This window comes from Pelophylax lessonae, assembly GCF_965119305.1.
Source record: "Pelophylax lessonae genome assembly, chromosome: 1".
In the NCBI taxonomy this organism is placed as follows: domain Eukaryota; kingdom Metazoa; phylum Chordata; class Amphibia; order Anura; family Ranidae; genus Pelophylax; species Pelophylax lessonae.
In genome coordinates this window covers 274,351,066-274,369,467 of record NC_138768.1, presented here as the reverse complement: position 1 = coordinate 274,369,467, position 18,402 = coordinate 274,351,066, and the positions used below count along the sequence as shown (strand labels likewise).

General features: G+C 47.6%; 1 protein-coding gene across 6 annotated transcripts in view; it reads left to right on the top strand.

Annotated features, from left to right (window-relative positions):
• DEPDC5 (DEP domain containing 5, GATOR1 subcomplex subunit) overlaps window positions 1-18,402 on the top strand; it is a 228,801-nt gene that overhangs the window by 34,460 nt on the left and 175,939 nt on the right. For all 6 annotated transcript variants that reach the window (XM_082263291.1, XM_082263293.1, XM_082263290.1 and 3 more), the window contains exons 6-9: window positions 12,420-12,503; window positions 12,906-12,955; window positions 17,730-17,799; window positions 17,882-17,960. In XM_082263291.1, the coding sequence (XP_082119417.1) occupies window positions 12,420-12,503; window positions 12,906-12,955; window positions 17,730-17,799; window positions 17,882-17,960 (283 nt within the window). The remainder of the gene's footprint in view (window positions 1-12,419; window positions 12,504-12,905; window positions 12,956-17,729; window positions 17,800-17,881; window positions 17,961-18,402) is intronic.

The window sequence follows — 18,402 nt, the reverse complement described above, 5'->3', positions numbered from 1 at the left end:
TGCCCAGAAAAGAAGGCAAGGTGTGTCCCATGCTTGATCTTAAGGCCCTGAACCACTTCGTGCGGATACAGAGGAGTTCATCCACACGATAGTAGCGTCTCTGCATCAAGGAGATTTCTTAGCCTCCATAGATATCAACGACGCATATCTACACATCCCTATCTACGCTGGACACCAGCAGTTTCTTCACTTAGCGGTAGCAGAGAAGCATTATCAATTTATGGTGTTACCCTTTGGTCTCGCCTCTGCTCACAGAGTGTTTAGCAAGCAGTGGCGGCCGGTGCATAGGGGGCGCCAGGGCGCCGCCCCCCTAAAAAAAGGAAAAAAAAATTACAAAATGAGCAATAAAGTTTTCAAAAAAAAATTGCGTTCGCCGCCGCCGGCCTATGTGGAGGCTGGGGGGGGGGTTACGACCCAGAAGAGGCGCCGATTGGCTGCCTTCTGGGGGCGTAACCTGGGCGCAAGGCACAGCGCTTGGACACCCCCACTTCGTGGATTCCTGGCTGTGATTGGTCCAGCCTCCAGCCTGGACCAATCATCATCCAGGACATCCGACGCTGACCCCGCTGACGTCACTCGCGTGCGTCATTCTCACTGGAGTGGACCGGACGGACGATGGAGTCGGGTGGACGGACGGGAGTGACGGCGGCACCGGAGAGGAGACCACCAGCATCGGATCCAGACTGACCGGACCAATCACCTCACCAGGCCGCAGCGGCAGTGTCTCGAGGAGCGGAGGTCATCTGGAACCTGGAAGAGAAGAACCACCAGGCAGTCGGGACTCGGTCACCACCGGTAAGTGAGTCCTCTCAGTCGGTCCTGTCCTGTTGGGGGACATGTATACTGGCTGCACTGGAGGCACACATGCATAGCTCTGCATTGGGGAACATGTATACTGGTGGTCACTGGAGGCACGCACGCATAGCTCTGCATTGGGGAACATGTATACTGGCTGCACTGGAGGCACGCATGCATAGCTCTGCATTGGGGTACATGTATACTGGTGGTCACTGGAGGCACGCACGCATAGCTCTGCATTGGGGGACATGTATACTGGTGGTCACTGGAGGCACGCACGCATAGCTCTGCATTGGGGGACATGTATACTGGTGGTCACTGGAGGCACGCACGCATAGCTCTGCATTGGGGGACATGTATACTGGTGGTCACTGGAGGCACGCACGCATAGCTCTGCATTGGGGGACATGTATACTGGTGGTCACTGGAGGCACGCACGCATAGCTCTGCATTGGGGGACGTATATTGGTGGTCACTGGCTGCACTGGAGGCACGCATGCATAGCTCTGCATTGGGGGACATGTATACTGGTGGTCACTGGAGGCACGCACGCATAGCTCTGCATTGGGGACATGTATACTGGTGGTCACTGGCGGCACGCACGCATAGCTCTGCATTGGGGGACATGTATACTGGTGGTCACTGGAGGCACGCACGCATAGCTCTACATTGGGGACATGTATACTGGTGGTCACTGGCTGCACTGGAGGCACGCATGCATAGCTCTGCATTGGGGACATGTACGCTGGTGGTCACTGCATTGGAGGCACGCACGCATATCTCTGCATTGGGGACATGTACACTGGTGGTCACTGCATTGGAGGCATGCACGCATAGCTCTGCATTGGGGACATGTATACTGGTCACTGCATTGGGGACATGTATGCTGGTCACTACATTGAAAGGCGGCATTTATACTGGTCACTATATTGAAGGGGGCATGTACTGTGGGGTTTGTGCTAGGGGCCTGTACTGTGGGGTTTATGCTAGAGGGCCTGTACTGTGGGGTTTGTGCTTGAGGGGTTTGTGCAGGGTTTGTGCTTGAGGGGTCTGTACTGTGGGGTTTGTGCCACTCTCAGTCCATGTATCCCATAATAGGATGTCTCTCACAGTATATCCCATAATAGGACCCCTGTTCCCTATTATGGGATATACTAGTACTGATGGACCCCTTAATATGTGATATATTGGTAGAATTGGTTCACGCAAGCAAAATACAGGGGACAAAATGGGTGGAGTATATAAGGGGTGGGGCTTCTGAGAAATAGGAGGGGGTCAAAATTGAAGGGCGGGGTCTTGCGCCCCCCCATCTTAAAACTTCACCAGCCGCCACTGTTAGCAAGGTACTAGCACCAGTATTAGCATTGCTGTGCCGACGGGGGATTGTGGTACTGGGGTACCTGGACGATCTCCTGTTGAGAGCGGACTCTCATTCAGCCTTGTTGACGATCACGGTCAGAACTCTGCAGGGGTTCGGTTGGAACATCGGTTTCAAGAAATCTGCGCTGACTCTGGTTCTGAGACTGGATTATATGTGCTTGACTCTGGATTCAGCCTTGGCGAGGGTTTTTCTTCTCCCGGACAAGCTTCAAAATTTACAAGGGGTGATTCAGTTGTTGTTGGACAGCAATCTGTCCTCTCTACGAGCTTGCATGTGAGCCTTGGGTCTGATGGTATCGACCTTCGAGGTGGTTCCGTTTGCTCAGTTCCATACAAGACCTTTGCAAAGGGAGATTCTTGTAAAATGGAACAAGGATCCAAAGTCCTTGGATTCTTTGATTCGTTTGAGCCACAACACAAAATCTGCTCTGTTGTGGGGGATTTAGTGCCCTGGATACCTGGACCATGGAAGAGTCAAAATTTCTGATAAATGTTTTGGAGCTCAGAGCGATAAAGCTTTGTCTGAGTCATTGGACGACTCGTCTTCAAGGTTGCCCGGTTCGGATTTAATCACACAACGCCACGCCTGTGGCTTACATCAATCACCAGGGGGGCACCAAGACTGTCTTGGTGGCCAAGGAGGTGGCGGAGATTCTGGCCTGGGCAGAAAGCTTTGTTCCATTTCTCTCTGCTGTACACATTCCATGTATGGAAAACTGGCAGGCGGATTACCTAAGTCGTCAAGTGCTGGATCAAGGGGAGTGGTCCCTACACCCGGAGGTGTTCGCCTCCTGTGTGTTCGGTGGGCGACTCTTGAGATCAATCTGTTTGCCGCTCGCCTCAACAAGAAGGTGCATAGATTCGTAGCCAGGTCTTGAGATCCTCTGGCCGAAGCCACAGATGCACTGGTGGCTCCTTGGGGTTGGTATTGGCTGATTTATGCATTTCTCCCATTGCAACTCCTGCCGAGGCTTCTGCGAAGGATAGAGGTGGAAAACATTCTGGTCATTATGGTGGCTCCAGACTGGCCTCGCCGGTCTTGGTACGCAGACATTATAAGGCTTGTTGCCGATACCCCTTGGAGACTTCCTCTCAGGGAAGATCTGCTGTCTCAAGGTCCGATCTTCCATCTTGCTTTACAGTCGCTGGCTTCAACGGCATGGCTGTTGAAAGTCAGGTGTTGAGAGATAGGGATCTTTCTGACTCATCGTACCATCGTAACCATCATACATGGAAATCGTACATTTCATGGTGTGAATCACTGAAGGTGCACCCTCGCTTGTTTTCGATCGCTAGGGTTTTTGCCTTTTTTTGCAGAAAGGGGTTGAACAGCGGTTGGCTTTGGGTACTATCATGGGCCAAGTTTCGACTTTGGCTATATGTTTTCAACGCCCGTTAGGCACGCATGCCCTAATCTGGACTTTTATCCGGGGAGTGCGCCACATGGCTTCTCTGAGGCGATCACCATTACCTCCGTGGGATCTAAATCTAATGTTATCTGTTCTTCAAAAGCCTCCTTTTGAAAAAATCTGGGCGATTTTGCTGCATTCTTTGTCTCAGAAGGTTGCCTTCTTGGTAGCGATCACTTCTGCCCGCAGGGTATCTGAATTGGCGGCGTTGTCTTGCAGCTCACCTTATCTGGTTGTACACAGGGATAAGGTGGTACTTCGACCTAATCAGTTGTTCCTTATTAAGGTGTTTTCTGATTTTCATCTGAATGAAGACATTGTGTTGCCTTCACTCTGCCCTAAACCTCAGCATCCTAAGGAGTATGCCTTGCAATCTTTGCATGTGGTTAGGGCGATCAGGGTTTATTTAGAGACCACTGAGTCCTTTAGAAAATCAGACGCTCTTTTTGTTCTTACTGATGGACCTCGTAAGGGATTGGCTGCGCCTGCTGCAACCATTTCGAGATGGATCAGGCAGACGGTGGTGCAGGCCTATTCACTGAGGGCTCAGGTTCCTCCTTTCCCAGTGACGGCTCATTCTACGAGAGCGCTGAGTGCCTCTTGGACTTTTCGCCATCAGGCGTCAGTTCTGCAAGTTTGCAAGGCGGCAACTTGGTCGTCTGTGAATACGTTCACAAAATTCTACAAGGTAGATGTGTTGGCATCCGAGAATGCTTCTTTTGGCCGCAAGGTTTTGCAGGCTGCAGTTTAAAAGAGAACTCTGTTTAGTTTCTCTTTGAGGGTTAAATGTTTTCCGGGTGAGCTCCAGTTGTTCCTAGTTGAGCTCCATGCTACCTGGTTAGCCATTGGGGACTTACGTTTATGGGGGACTTACTTATGTTTGGGGACTGACTTCTGCGTTCTTTCCCACCCTTCATGATTATACTGCGACATCCCTATGAGTCTTGAAGATAAGGAGCTGCGTCTGTCGATGAACGATAGAGAAAACTGGATTTTTGTAAGAACTTACCGTAAAATCCTTTTCTCTGAAGTTCATCGACAGATGCAGCACCCGCCCCTCTATTTCAGAGGTATGGGGTTTTTTGTCTTATAAACACTGCTTGCAACTAAACTAAAGAGTCTGAGGGGTTATGCCTGCAGGGCCAACCCCCATAGGCGGGGTTACGTTTTTTTCCTGCCTAGTGCCTATTCCTAGAAGGAGGAGCATAACCCTATGAGTCATGAAGATAAGGAGCTGCGTCTGTCAGAACGTCAGAGAAAAGGATTTTACGGTAAGTTCTTACAAAAATCCAGTTTCTCTTACGTCCTCCGACAGTCGCCGCCTCCTCTAAGTCATCACTATTGGGTATTGTCATCTGCTCCGCAGGAGTTGCTAGGCATATAGACTTAGTTAAAAACAAAAGGCATTTGCATGTATACACCCCTGGGGGCTGTCCCATCTGGTCAATACCCCCCTGCAGTGTCCACTCCCAACTCAGTTTTAATTTGCTAGCATCAGGAGTAGTTAGGCTTTCCCTGTGCTGGGGCTTCGGTCTCAGCCTATCTTCCTTTTTATTTGATTTTATTGAAAAATGTCAGTTTTTTCTTTCTTTACTAGCTGTTTATTTGATCAGCTTTAGTTTTTAGTCGACTCTTCTGACGAAGATGATCATGCGGTGCTGGGATTCAGACTGGCCGCCCTGGGTCTCCAGGGCACAGAGGGTCAGATGGACCCCCAGCCCGCCATCGAGCGTTCAGCTATGGTTCGCCCTGGCGCAATGAACGACCCATCCATGTTCGCTGCAGGGATGCAGCTGTGAGGTGGCTACCTCACCGGACGCATCTGCGGCTCAGCAGTGCAATGTCCCTAGCAAACGGCACTCCCTGTCAGATGAGGACAGCGGCTTTCCGTTCTGTGAGGCTCCCCACGCCATCGGGTACAGGTAAGTGCTTCTGTGTGGGGCCTCTGTGTGGGGTGGCAGTCCTGGTTGCTGTGTGTTCCCCATGTCTGTGCCTTGTGTGACCCCCTGCTGCGATCCCTGTGGGGTTCGCTTGTACATGCGCTGCGGCGCTGTGTGTGTGTTTGCGGGGTCCACTTCCCTGGGTCACTTAGGTGTTTGGGGGTGCAGACTGTGTATGGACCGCGGCGGGGTAATACCGCGCGGTCCGCCATTTTTTACACACTGGGCAAGCATGTGAGCTTCTCTATGGGCGAATCTACATGCTGAATTGGCGCCCACCGCCGCCATTTTTGCGGTGTCCGATCGGTTGGTCCAGCCGCATGTCAGCGGCCATTTTGGTGGAGCCTCCCATACATTTCTATGGGGCAGCCATTTTCCCTGGGACATGCAGCAGAATAGTTCAGCCTACTTTCACAGCACTTCCTCTTTCCTCAGAAGCAGGACAGCGGTGGCAACACTCTGCGGGGGCTCTGCAGGTTATTGCTCTCAATATATCTCTGTACTGCCGCTTCTGGCTCAGTTTTGTCTCCTTCCTGTTTGGGGGTCTTTTTTCTATTCTATAGCTGGAGTGGTGGGCTGCGCACTCGCAGCGCTTTTAAAGGGACAGCACCTAATTCTTGCACTGTCCTGATTTTTCTCACCTGAGCATGAATTCTCAGGATAGCAAATTTCCACCAGTCCTGGTGGGGGCCCCCAGTTCTCCGGTGCCCCCTCTGAGACCTGATTTGGCCGCGGTAGTGGCGACTTTGGTGTCAAATATGGAAATGCTGATGGCTGAACGTGCTGCTCGTAAGAGGCCCAGGTTGTCCCTCTCCTCTGATTCAGATGGTGATATGGCTGCTGCTGCTGCGAGCGTGCCCTTTTCGGGGTCCCGCTCATCCGTGGACCTGCAGGGGTCTGAGGGGGAGGCGGAGGTAGAGGGGGTTGATACCTCCTCCCCGGGGTCGCCCGAGGAACGGGCGACCATGGATGAATTAATTATTTCTGTAAAGGACACTTTACATTTGGAGGATGAGCCCAGCCCTCCGGGCGTTATGTCTTCCTTTGGGACACACAGGACCCGCAAGTTGGCACAGGTTTTTCCCTGTCCCGCTGAGTTTCATTACACTGTTAATGAAGTGTGGCGCACCTTAAAGCGTCCGTTCGTGGTGCCTAGTCGGTTCAAATTGCTTTATCCCTTTGCACCGGCTACGAAATCGCGCTGGTGTGTACCGCCGCAGGTGGATCACACGGTCGCCGTGCTGAATAAGGCTACCTTGGTTCCTACGGAGGATTCCCCGGTTTTCCGGGATCTTACGGACCGGCGTTTGGAGTCTTTGGCCCGCCATTCCTATACGGTGGCGGGCTCTCTGCTCAAACCGATTTTCGCGTCCGTATTAGTGGCGCAGGCGGTTGCTTACTGGTCTAAGGTGCTTAGGAGCAGCCTTGTGACTGATGGTGTTCCACCTGCCCGGCTGGATATGGTGGATCAGATCCACCAGGGAATCATGTATCTGTGTGATGCGGCCTTGAATGAGGCCCCGCTAGTCGCACGCCTCTCTAGTGTCGTAGTGCTCAATCGCCGCCTGATATGGCTGAAGAGTTGGTCGGCTGACCAGTCCTCGCGGAAAACGGTGGCGGACTTTCCCTATGCTGGCTCTCGCCTTTTTGGCGAGGCGTTGGATACCCTGGTAAAAGGCGTCATGGGGGGCAAGAGTACTATGCTACCCCAGAACCCGAAGCACAAGCCCTTCCGGGGCAAGAGGAGTTCTGCGCCTAGATCCAGTCAGGGTTCCTTTCGTGCCTTTCGGGAACCAGTCCAAGGGCAAGCCCTTCAAGTCCCAGGGCGGACAGAAGAAGCCCTGGGCGGGTAAGCAGAAGTCAGGCAATACCGCTACGTCGGGTCAGTCCACTTCTGCCTGAAGGCGCGCCCTCACCCGTCTCTGGGGTGGGGGGACGTTTGCGCGGTTTCCTTCAACCTTGGCTGCTCCAGATTTCGGACAGGTGGGTTCAGGAAATCGTTCGGTCGAGATACAAGATCGAGTTTCTTTCCCGGCCAGCGGACAGATTCTTCCCCTCGAATCTTCACTTGCCTCCGGGGCGTCTGCAGGACTTGCACCGTGCGGTCCAGGACCTCCTTGCTCAGGGGGTGATCGTCCCGGTGCCTCACCGGGACAGGTTTCGGGGTTTTTATTCCAATTTTTATTCAGGAGGGAAAGGTGCGTCCTATCCTGGACCTGAAAGCTCTGAACCGCTTTGTTCGAGTTCGCAAATTCCGTATGGAGTCTCTCCGATCGGTGGTGGCTTCTCTGAGCCCGGGAGAGTTCCTGACTTCAATAGACCTCAAGGATGCGTACCTGCATGTCCCCATCTTCGAGGGTCATCAGCGGTAACTTCGGTTTGCAGTCGCGGGAGACCATTATCAGTTTGTGGCGTTACCTTTCGGTCTCGCTTCGGCTCCCAGGGTCTTTACCAAGGTTCTAGCGCCGGTTCTGGGCCTACTGAGGGCTCAGGGCATTGCGATTCTGGGGTATCTGGATGACCTCCTCGTCAGATCGAGTGTCAGTCAGGATCTGGTGCGCGATCTGTCCATCACGGTCTGGACGCTTCAGGAATTCGGATGGACCATCAACGTTCAGAAGTCATCATTGTGCCCTTCTGTTTGCCTTCCCTACCTGGGAATGATTCTGGACTCTGCTCAGGCGAAGGTGTTCCTGCCGGAGGACAAGCTCCGAGCATTGCGGGACGAGATCTGGTCCCTCAGGGACGTTCCAGTATCGCCACTCAGGACCTGTATGCGGGTCCCAGGGTTGATGGTGTCGACCTTCGAGGCGATACCCTTTGCTCAGTTCCACACGCGGGCTCTCCAAGCGGAGGTCCTGGCCAACTGGGATGAACTGGGCAAAGTCCCTAGATCTGCATGTCTCTTTGAGTCGTCAGACGAGATTGGCTCTTCTGTGGTAGCTCCAGTCCCCGTCGGTAACGGGGGGCAAGTCGTTCCGTCCGTTGGTTTGGACGGTGATCACCACGGATGCCAGCCTGTTGGGCTAGGGTGGGGTCCTGGGCACCCTGTCTGCCCAGGGCACTTGGTCGGAGGAGGAGTCCTCCCTTCCGATCAACGTCCTGGAATTGCGAGCGATCAAGCTCTGCCTTCTTCAGTGGTCGGACCGTCTAAGGGGTCGTCCTGTCCGGGTACAGACGGACAATGCTACCGCGGTGGCTTACATCAACCACCAAGGGGGCACCAGGAGTGCTCGGGCGGCCCGGGAGGTGTCAGACATTCTGACTTGGGCCGAGATTCATGTCCCGGCTATCTCAGCAGTTCACATTCCTACCTGACTACCTGAGTCGCCAGGCCCTGGACCAGGGGGAATCCTTACACCCGGAGGTCTTCCAAATGCTGTGTGCGAAGTGGGGATTCCCGGACGTGGATCTGTTCGCGTCTCGGCTAAATCGAAAGGTCGGAAGGTTCGTGGCAAGAACGCGCGATCCGTTGGCGGACGCCTCGGATGCGTTGGTGGCCCCTTGACATCAGTATCGTCTGATGTATGCCTTTCCTCCGATTCAGTTGCTGTCCAGGTTCCTCCGCAGGCTAGCCTCGGAGCCACACCTGGTGATTCTGATAGCGCCGGACTAGCCTCGCCGGTCCTGGTACGGGAAGATCTTCTGTCTCAAGGACTGATTTTCCATCCTGCTTTACGGTCGCTGGCTTTAACGCCTGGCTGCTGAAACCCAGGTCCTGAAGGACAAGGGTCTCTCTCCTGAGGTTATCCCTACGCTGATCAAGGCTAGGAAATCCTCTTCTGGTAAGATCTATTACCGTACTTGGAAGGCTTATTTTGCCTGGTGTGAGTCCAGGGGGTTTTCCCCTCGCTTGTACTCGGTGTCAAGAGTGTTGGCTTTCCTCCAGTCTGGAGTGGATCAGCGATTGGCGCTGGCCACAATCAAGGGTCAGGTGTCTGCCCTGGCTATTCTTTTCCAACGCCTGGTGGCGTCTAATTCTTTGGTCCGCACCTTCATTCAAGGTGTGCGACACGTGGTTCCTCCCAGGAAGGAGCCTTTACCTCCGTGGGACTTGAACTTGGTTCTGTCCGTGCTACAGCGTGCTCCCTTTGAAAATATCAGGGAGATCTCTTTACCTCTGCTGTCAAAGAAGGTCGCCTTTTTGGTGGCGGTCACTTCGGCTCGCAGGGTGTCGGAGCTGGCGGCGTTGTCTTGCCGCTCCCCTTACTTGGTAATCCATAAGGATAAGGTGGTGTTGAGGACACTTCCGTCTTTTCTTCCCAAGGTGGTCACTGAATTTCATCTTAATGAGGAAATTGTTCTGCCTTCGCTTTGCACGAAGCCTAAGCATCTGAAGGAGATTGCCTTGCATTCTTTGGATGTTGTTCGGGTGATCAGGGTTTACCTGTCGTCTACTGAATCCTTTCGTAAAACGGATTCCCTGTTTGTTCTTCCTGAGGGATCTCGGAAGGGCATGGCTGCGTCCGCAGCAACTATTGCCAAATGGATCAGACAGACCATTGAACAGGCTTATGCTTTGAAGGAACGGGTGCCACCCTTCCCTGTTAAGGCGCACTCTACTAGATCTGTGAGTACGTCCTGGGCTTGTTGGCACAGGGCCTCGGTGGCCCAGATGTGCAAGGCTGCGACCTGGTTATCGGTGCACACTTTCTCAAAATTCTACAAAGTAGACGTTCAGGCATCAGCTGATGCTTCCTTTGGCCGCAAAGTTCTCAGTGCGGCAGTGCCATGAAGGACCCTTGTTTTTTTGTGGGTCCCTGGCTGTTGGTGTTTGCTGTTCTGGGCGGTTGCTCCTGTTGAGCATTGTTCATTTTTTCTGTTGCCCAGTGGGTTCCCTTACTGTGTTTGTAAGGTTCCTTTCTCTGATATGGGTACGGCGTTTGCTCTTCTACGGTTGCGTATCCCACCCCTCATGTCTATACTGCTTTGGGACATCCCAATAGTGATGACTTAGAGGAGGCGGCGACTGTCGGAGGACGTAAGAGAAAACTGAATTTTTGTAAAATCTTACCTGTAAAATTCCTTTCTCTGAGTCCTCCGACAGTCGCCACCCCTGCCCCTCTTTGGGGTTCCTGTTCTTACTGCTATGCTACCAAACTGAGTTGGGAGTGGACACTGCAGGGGGGTATTGACCAGATGGGACAGCCCCCAGGGGTGTATACATGCAAATGCCTTTTGTTTTTAACTAAGTCTATATGCCTAGCTACTCCTGCGGAGCAGATGACAATACCCAATAGTGATGACTTAGAGGAGGCGGCGACTGTCGGAGGACTCAGAGAAAGGAATTTTACAGGTAAGATTTTACAAAAATTCAGTTTCTGCCGAGATAATCCATCCACCTCACATGTGTGGCATATCGAGATGCTGATTAGACAGCATGATTATTGCACAGGTGTGCCTTAGGTTGGCTACAATAAAAGGCCACTCTAAAATGTGCAGTTTTATCACACAGCACAATGCCACAGAGGTAGCATGTTTTGAGGGAGCGTTCAATTGGCATGCTGACTGCAGGAATGTCCACCAGAGCTGTTGCCCGTGAATTGTATTGTTCATTTCTCTACCATTAGCCGTCTCCAAAGACGTTTCAGAGAATTTGGCAGTACATCCAACCAACCTCACAACCGCAGACCACGTGTAACCACACCAGCCCTGGACTTCCAAGATCATCTTAGACCAGCCGCCTGGACAGCTGCTGCAGCAATCCGTTTGCATATCCAAAGAATATATGCACAAACTATCAGTAACCGTCTCAGGGAAGCTCATCTGCATGTTCGTCGTTCTCGTCGGGGTCTTGACCTGACTGCAGTTCGTCGTCGTAACCGACTTGAGTGGGTAAATGCTCACATTCGATGGCAACTGGCACTTTGGAGAGGTGTTCTCTTCACGGATGAATCCTGGTTTTCACTGTAGAGGGCAGAGAGCGTGTATGGCGTGTGGGTGAGCGGTTTACTGATGTCAACGTTGTAGATTGAGCAGCCCATGGTGGTGGTGGGGTTATGGTATAGTCAGGCATATGTTATGGACAACGAACAAAGGTACATTTTATTGATGGCCTTTTGAATGTACAGAGATACCGTGACGAGATCCTGAGGCCCATTGTTGTACAATCACCTCATGTTGCAGCATGATAATGCACGGCCCCATGTTGCAAGGATCTGTGCACAATTCCTGGAAGCTGAAAACATCCCCGTTCTTACATGGTCAGTATACTCTTCGGACATGTCACTCATTAAGCATATTTGGGATGCTCTGGATCGGCGTATACGACAGCGTGCTCCAGGTCCTGCCAATATCCAGGAACCTCACACAGCCATTAAAGAGGAGTGGACCAACATTCTACAGGCCACAATCAACAACCTGATCAACTCTGTGCGAAGGAGATGTGTTGCACTGCGTGAGGCAAATGGTGGTTACACCAGATACTGACTGGTTTTCGGACCCCCCCCCCCCCCCCCCAGTACAGTAAAACAGGCCACATTTTAGAGTGGCCTGTATTGTGGCCAGCCTAAGGCAAACGTGTGCAATAATCATGTTTTCTAATCAGCATCTTGATATGCCGCACCTGTGAGGTGGATGGATTATCTCAGCAAAGGAGAAGTGCTCACTAACACAGATTTAGACAGATTTGTGAACAATATTTGAGAGAAATAGGCCTTTTGTGTACATAGAAAAAGTCTTAGATCTTAGAGTTCAGCTCATAAAAAAAATAGGGGCAAAAACAAAAGATTTGCGTTTTTATAATTTTCTTTAGTGTATGAAGAGAGTACTAATACTACTCAGATTCTTGTTAATGAAACTGTGTAAAAGGAACGGGAAATCAATTGTATGGATGATACAGTTAATAAGGAGACATTTTTTTTTAACTCTTTTCTGTTTTATATGTTCCTAGGATGTGACACTTGATCTTGTGGAGCTGACTTTTAAGGATCAGTACATAGGACGAGGGGACATGTGGAGACTGAAGAAAAGCTTGGTGAGCTGTGAAAGCCACACACTCATGAAAATAAGTGTACTTAATCATTAGGCCTAGTTCGGCCTAGTTCACACTAGTGCAATTTCAGATACTACGTGAGCTACACAGAATCGCAAAACAAAGAATATCATCTTGTTTTCAATGTTGTCTGTTCACATCAATGCGACTCAGCACAGAGCAATTTTGGAAAAGGTTCCTGTACTACTTTGATGCAATTCCAGTGTGATTTTGGCCCACTAGAATATACAAACCTTATCAAAGTTACATCCAAGTAGTACTACATAATCGCACTGAAAGTTAGATAAAAATTGTATCACAGCAGTGTGAACCTAGCCCTAATCCTGTTTGATAGAAAAATATGACTCAACCTTTATAAATTAAGAACAACCCTTCCATTTGCAGGTGAGCTCCTGTGCATACATTACTCAAAAGGTGGAATTTGCTGGAATCAGGTAAGCTGGCTTTCCTTTTGTATATGGAACACTGGACATTTAAGCAGGGTAGGCACGTAAGTTTGTTTTTCTGTTTTTTTTTGCTCAACCAGCAGGTTGAACGGAAAAAAACTCACAAATCACTGCATCAACACAATCTACATTGATGCAAGGATCTCTTCAGTGTCTTTAGAATACACTGATCAGTGTGACTGCAAGCGCTAAATGAATGCTGATTTTCCAGCATTACAGTTTGACAGAAGCCAGTTGTTAGACCCGTTTCGATTAAACAGACAACAGTACACAGGTACCTGCTGAACCAGCCGACTTTCGGTACATGTATACCCAGCTTTAAAGTGAATTAAATTCTTCCTTATTTTGGTCAGGACAGTGAGACCTTTAAAATGTCTTGTATACCTTTGCTTCAGGTTATCACAACCTAGTTTAAAAATTTACATGCAAACAGAGCTAAGATCCCTCGTGGTTCCTGTCTTAAGGAGTCAGAAGCTAAAGTTTAATTTTTATTTATACAGGAGATTACCATTAACTTTAAGTTGTTGTTTAATTTAAAGATTCTCAAAAGTAATCTCTATATGCTACATATGCTGCAGTCCGATTGCATGTAGCCATGATTATTACATATGACTATCTGGATAATATTGGTGTACATGGAAGACAAATCATTAGATACTGTATGCCTAGCTCTAATAAGAATCTGCTGATCAGCAGCTCATTGCCTGGTAATTTCATGCACAACCGTGTGTGTTTCAGAGCCTTTGTTCACCTTTATAATGAATAGGGTTATTGTTGACATATAGTACTGCAGAGTACATGGGTGTACACAGGGACGCAGTCCTATTTTTCAACTGCTAATGTATGCTGTAGTCCTGACTTGCAATGTGTGTGAATTATTGAGCAATGACTACAAGCTGCCAACTATGCACGCAAATGAAAAAGCAAGCTCTGAAATGTGTGTCTGCCTAATTAGACCAGTTAAAATCCGTGTCAGCATCTCTGGACACATTTATCTTGGAAGAAAGATCAGGAGTTTTGGTGCAGAGATCAGCAGGGGTCCTGTCTCATTACTTTTTAGATAAATATTTATAAAGGTCTCTTTCACATCAGAGCAGTGCAGCTTTTCGTGTCACGTTTTAATGCACGTTTTTAGGTGCACTGCCATTAAACTATTAGAATGCACATTTTCATGAAAGGGAATCAAAGCCCTGCTTGCTGCATCTCTTGTGCGTTTTTATGTAAAACATACATTCTAATATTTTAATTGCAGCACACCTAAAAATGAGTGTGAACCATGCTTAAAAATGCAGCAGAGAAAAAACACACCGCACTGATGTGAACCCGATCTTGGAGTGGTAAGTGTAGGCAACAGCTATCTAATCATTAAAATACATCTGCATTAAAGTGAAACTAAACCCATCGATTTCAAAGTTTCCTAAAACAGTTACATTCAAGGTAGGCCATGGATGATAACTGTGACAGTTGCTTTTTGCTCTCAACCGAACTTTAAAGCCATCAAATGCCTTGTGTCATAACTGGTCACATCCTGCAATATGGCAACTGTGGTCAAAACAGAGGCCTACGATGGCAGCTTCATTAGTTGTGAAGAATCAGAGGGCTTACTTCTGCTCTAAATGTCTTAACTGACATTTTTTTTTCTTTTCCACATTTTCTAATCCAGACACCCCTGCTACACGGTATAAAAACTCCTGACCATGTAATTTCTCCACTGCAGCCAAAGTAACACAGCTTGGTTCAAGACTTTGATTTATTAATGGAACAGCAACTCACTGATGAAGGCATCCCTTTACTCTCTTCTTAAGTGTCTATTCAAACAGGTAGCTAGTGCACTCTGTGAATTCTAGCTGCGGATTCTTGGCAGGTGTGTACAAAGTTGTACAGATGCTCAGGCCATACAATGCAATGACCGGCTGATGGGGGGCCGCAGCTATTTTTGACTGTTTGCACTCCCAGTGATTACCTGCAGTTAGGGGCAGATGATAGTGGCTGGAGGCAGTTTGTCTGTGTCCAGCCACTATCACTTCACTATCACTTCATGCAGTTCCTGGTTGTGTATCCTCCGATTTTTTTCTCTCATGCTCAGCGGTCATAGCCGTTTTTAGTTGACAGTGCATAATGTTCACAAAATTTCTCGTCCGATTTTTTTTTTTCTTTCTTTTTTTTTTGGGACATTTGTTCCTGGACTTCCGGGTCATCAACAACTTCAGATCATGCGTGGTCTTTCGTATCCCATTTTTCGCGGACGTACTGCATACACATTAAACGAAAATTGGTCGCCTGTGGACGGACGATAAAAATTTTGGTGTTTGTCCCTATGTTTTTTGTAGTTGCAAATGTCGGCATCGGCTGCTAAAAGTTGTGTACACACTAGCTGAAAATCGTACGATTTTACCTCGGACGGGAATTTTCGGCAGATTTTCTACTAGTGTGTACCCCACTTTACACAGCTTTTCACAGACAATTATTTAGATGCAGGGATCCAAAATCTTCCTTCTGTTTGAATTTGCATAATGTGCTAATCGCATGAATGAATGGACACTTAGTCAGCAAGCTCTGTTTATGTTCACAGTGCTGTGTAATGTCATGAAGGCTTGCTGATATACAGAGCTACCGCTTCCTCTCCCAGTCAGTATGGTAGTATGGAAGGGACTGCAGGAGACTAGTACGAATACAAGTAGATATAGTAATGAATACATAACTGCCTTAAATGTTGGTATTTTATCTCCACTTATGAGTTAGGTTTAGGGCTGGCAGTTAAAATCAGTGGATATGATTATGTATTAGGGGTTAAATATTAGGTTATATTTTAGGGTTAAGGTTTCCTATTAAGTTAGGTTAGAGGTTACTGTTGGGGTCCCCTTGCACACGGGTGAAAAAACAGCACTTTTGTAGCTGTGTGTGTATGTGTATATGGATCTAAACACAGGTAGATTGTTGCCTAAGGGACAATGCACACAACTGTGTAAAGATCCAGAATGCAGCAATGTGTTCAGAACTATAAAAGAAAAAAAAAAAACATTTTACACTTGAATGCAGGATTTTCATTAAATAGAACTCCATTTTATAGGTGCTGAGTCTCGTACATTGAGAATCGGCTATTTCACAACGTACAGGCCTCACTGCTTTTGTGAATGTAGTCTAAGTGTGTTTATGCAAGTACATCTGCATATTCATGTACATATGCATAAGACCCCTTCCACATATTCATTAATTAACTGATGTATATATGCAGTATCTTGCTGGCACAAAGATCCTGAGTTAAAAAAAAAAAAAAAGTTACGTTTCATAAATGTCCTGCATCACACGTACTGTGGCAAAATTACTGCACTCCGATTACATTTTTCTATTTTTATTTTACAGCTCTAAACTCTTCTCTGCATTACTGTTCCTTACACAGCTATGTGCATTGTTCTGTAGACAACAAAGCACCTGTGTTATATCTGCCGAAAAACCCCCGTCCGAGGTAAAATCGTACAATTTTCAGCTAGTGTGTACACAACTTTCAGCAGCCGATGCCGACATTTTCATGGAAAAAAAACGGAGGGACAAAATTTTTATCGTCCATCCCCAGCACGATCAATTTTCGTTTAATGTGTATGCAGTACGTCCACGAAAAATCAGATACAAAAGACCGCGCATGATCTGAAGTTGCTGACGACCCGAAAGTCTAGGAACAAACGTCCCAAAAAGAATAAAAAAATCGGACGAGAAATTTCGTGAACATTATGCACTGTCAACTAAAAACGGTAATGAACACTGAGCAAGAGAGAGAAAAATCTGAGGATATTTCGTCCGATTTTTGTCAAGTGTGTACGAGCCTTAAATCACCCATATGCAAAAAGCCTTAAGGGGGGAGGAATCCCCTGCTGGGGCATTGCATTCTGACAGCAGGATCCAGTGCTGTAAGAATACTCTGATCAGCAGCTGCTGATCAACCAAAGTTTCTTAACTTGTCAGTGCAGCAAAAGTCAATCTCATGATCGATTTTTGACAAACACGAATGGCCACACACAGATTGAAATTCAGCTGTTCCTTGCTGAATTTCATTCAGTCTGTGGCCAGCGCAATAACTTGTCCCCACACAGCATGAGTTATATACAATGCAGTAAGGTGGTTAATTTTTAATCATTTGTTAGGACAATGTTTAAATCTAGCTTACAGCTGATAATAAAGAACTGCAAACATAGTAGAGACAGGTTTAATTATGTTAAATTATACTCCCTAGCCACATCCTAAACATTGCACAGCAGGGAGAGCATGTAAGGAATGTTAAGTGGGTCAAAAGCACCTAAAAAGTTAACAAGCCATTTTATATTATTTTTTTTTTTTGTTGTGCTATGGTAATGCAACATGGAACAAATATAAAGTAGGTGTTATCCCAATTTGGCTTCAGAAGTGGAAACAAACCTAAGAAAATTTGATGAATGCCATTGATTGACCTCCTTTTGAAAAGCTAGTTTGATTAACCAACAGATCTTAGAAAGCCACATTTCCTATTTCTTGTAACACCACTATCTGTTACATTTGTCATATTTCAGGTACCTCATATTAAAAGATATTTCATTTTACATGCCCTGAAAAGGCTTCCCATAAATTATTATATTGAGAAAATTTGAACATTTTGTACATTTTACGAAGAGATACTGTATATTTACTCCTCATTCTAATCATTATCTGACAAGTAAAATGTCCCAGAAACTGTTCTCTAAATACTGAAATGATGACATATTACAACATAGTATTATCTTCTTAATGGCAGAGCACAAGCTGGAGAATTATGGGTAAAGAGTGAAAAGGTGACCTGTGGATACATTAGTGAGGACACACGGGTGTGTATATTTATTTTTATACTTTTTATAACATTCCTTGATTGATTTTCTGTAATTCTTCGGTGCCTCTCTCCCATCTTAGGTCGTATTTCGTTCTACTTCTGCCATGGTGTATATATTCATCCAGATGAGCTGTGAGATGTGGGACTTTGATATATATGGTAAGGGTTTTGTCACTTTAGATCAGCCTTTCTAAACCTTTGTATCATGAAGGAACCCTCAGAAAAATTTTGAGGTCTGCAGGAACCCCTGCTTGAAATTATTAGATCTACGTTTTATGGTAAAATAGGATAATCAGTAAACTGTTAAAAGTTTGAAATTAAAGAATAAAAAATATGGCATACCTAGAAGATTTGACAACCAGAGCAGAATAATTTACAACACTCAGTATGTCAATAATCATAATGACCTCTTACATTAAATGTTAGTGGGAAATTGTCTCTTTTATGTTGGCGGTCATTGTAAGTGGGAGATTGATATGTCATTGTTCACTGCTCAAGGAATTCCCTGCAACCTCTGGATGAACCCTAGGGTTCCATGAACGCCTGTCCTCCCTGGATCAGTCTTTGAGGCCTGGGTTTCCTTCTGGGTCCCTGTAAGCCT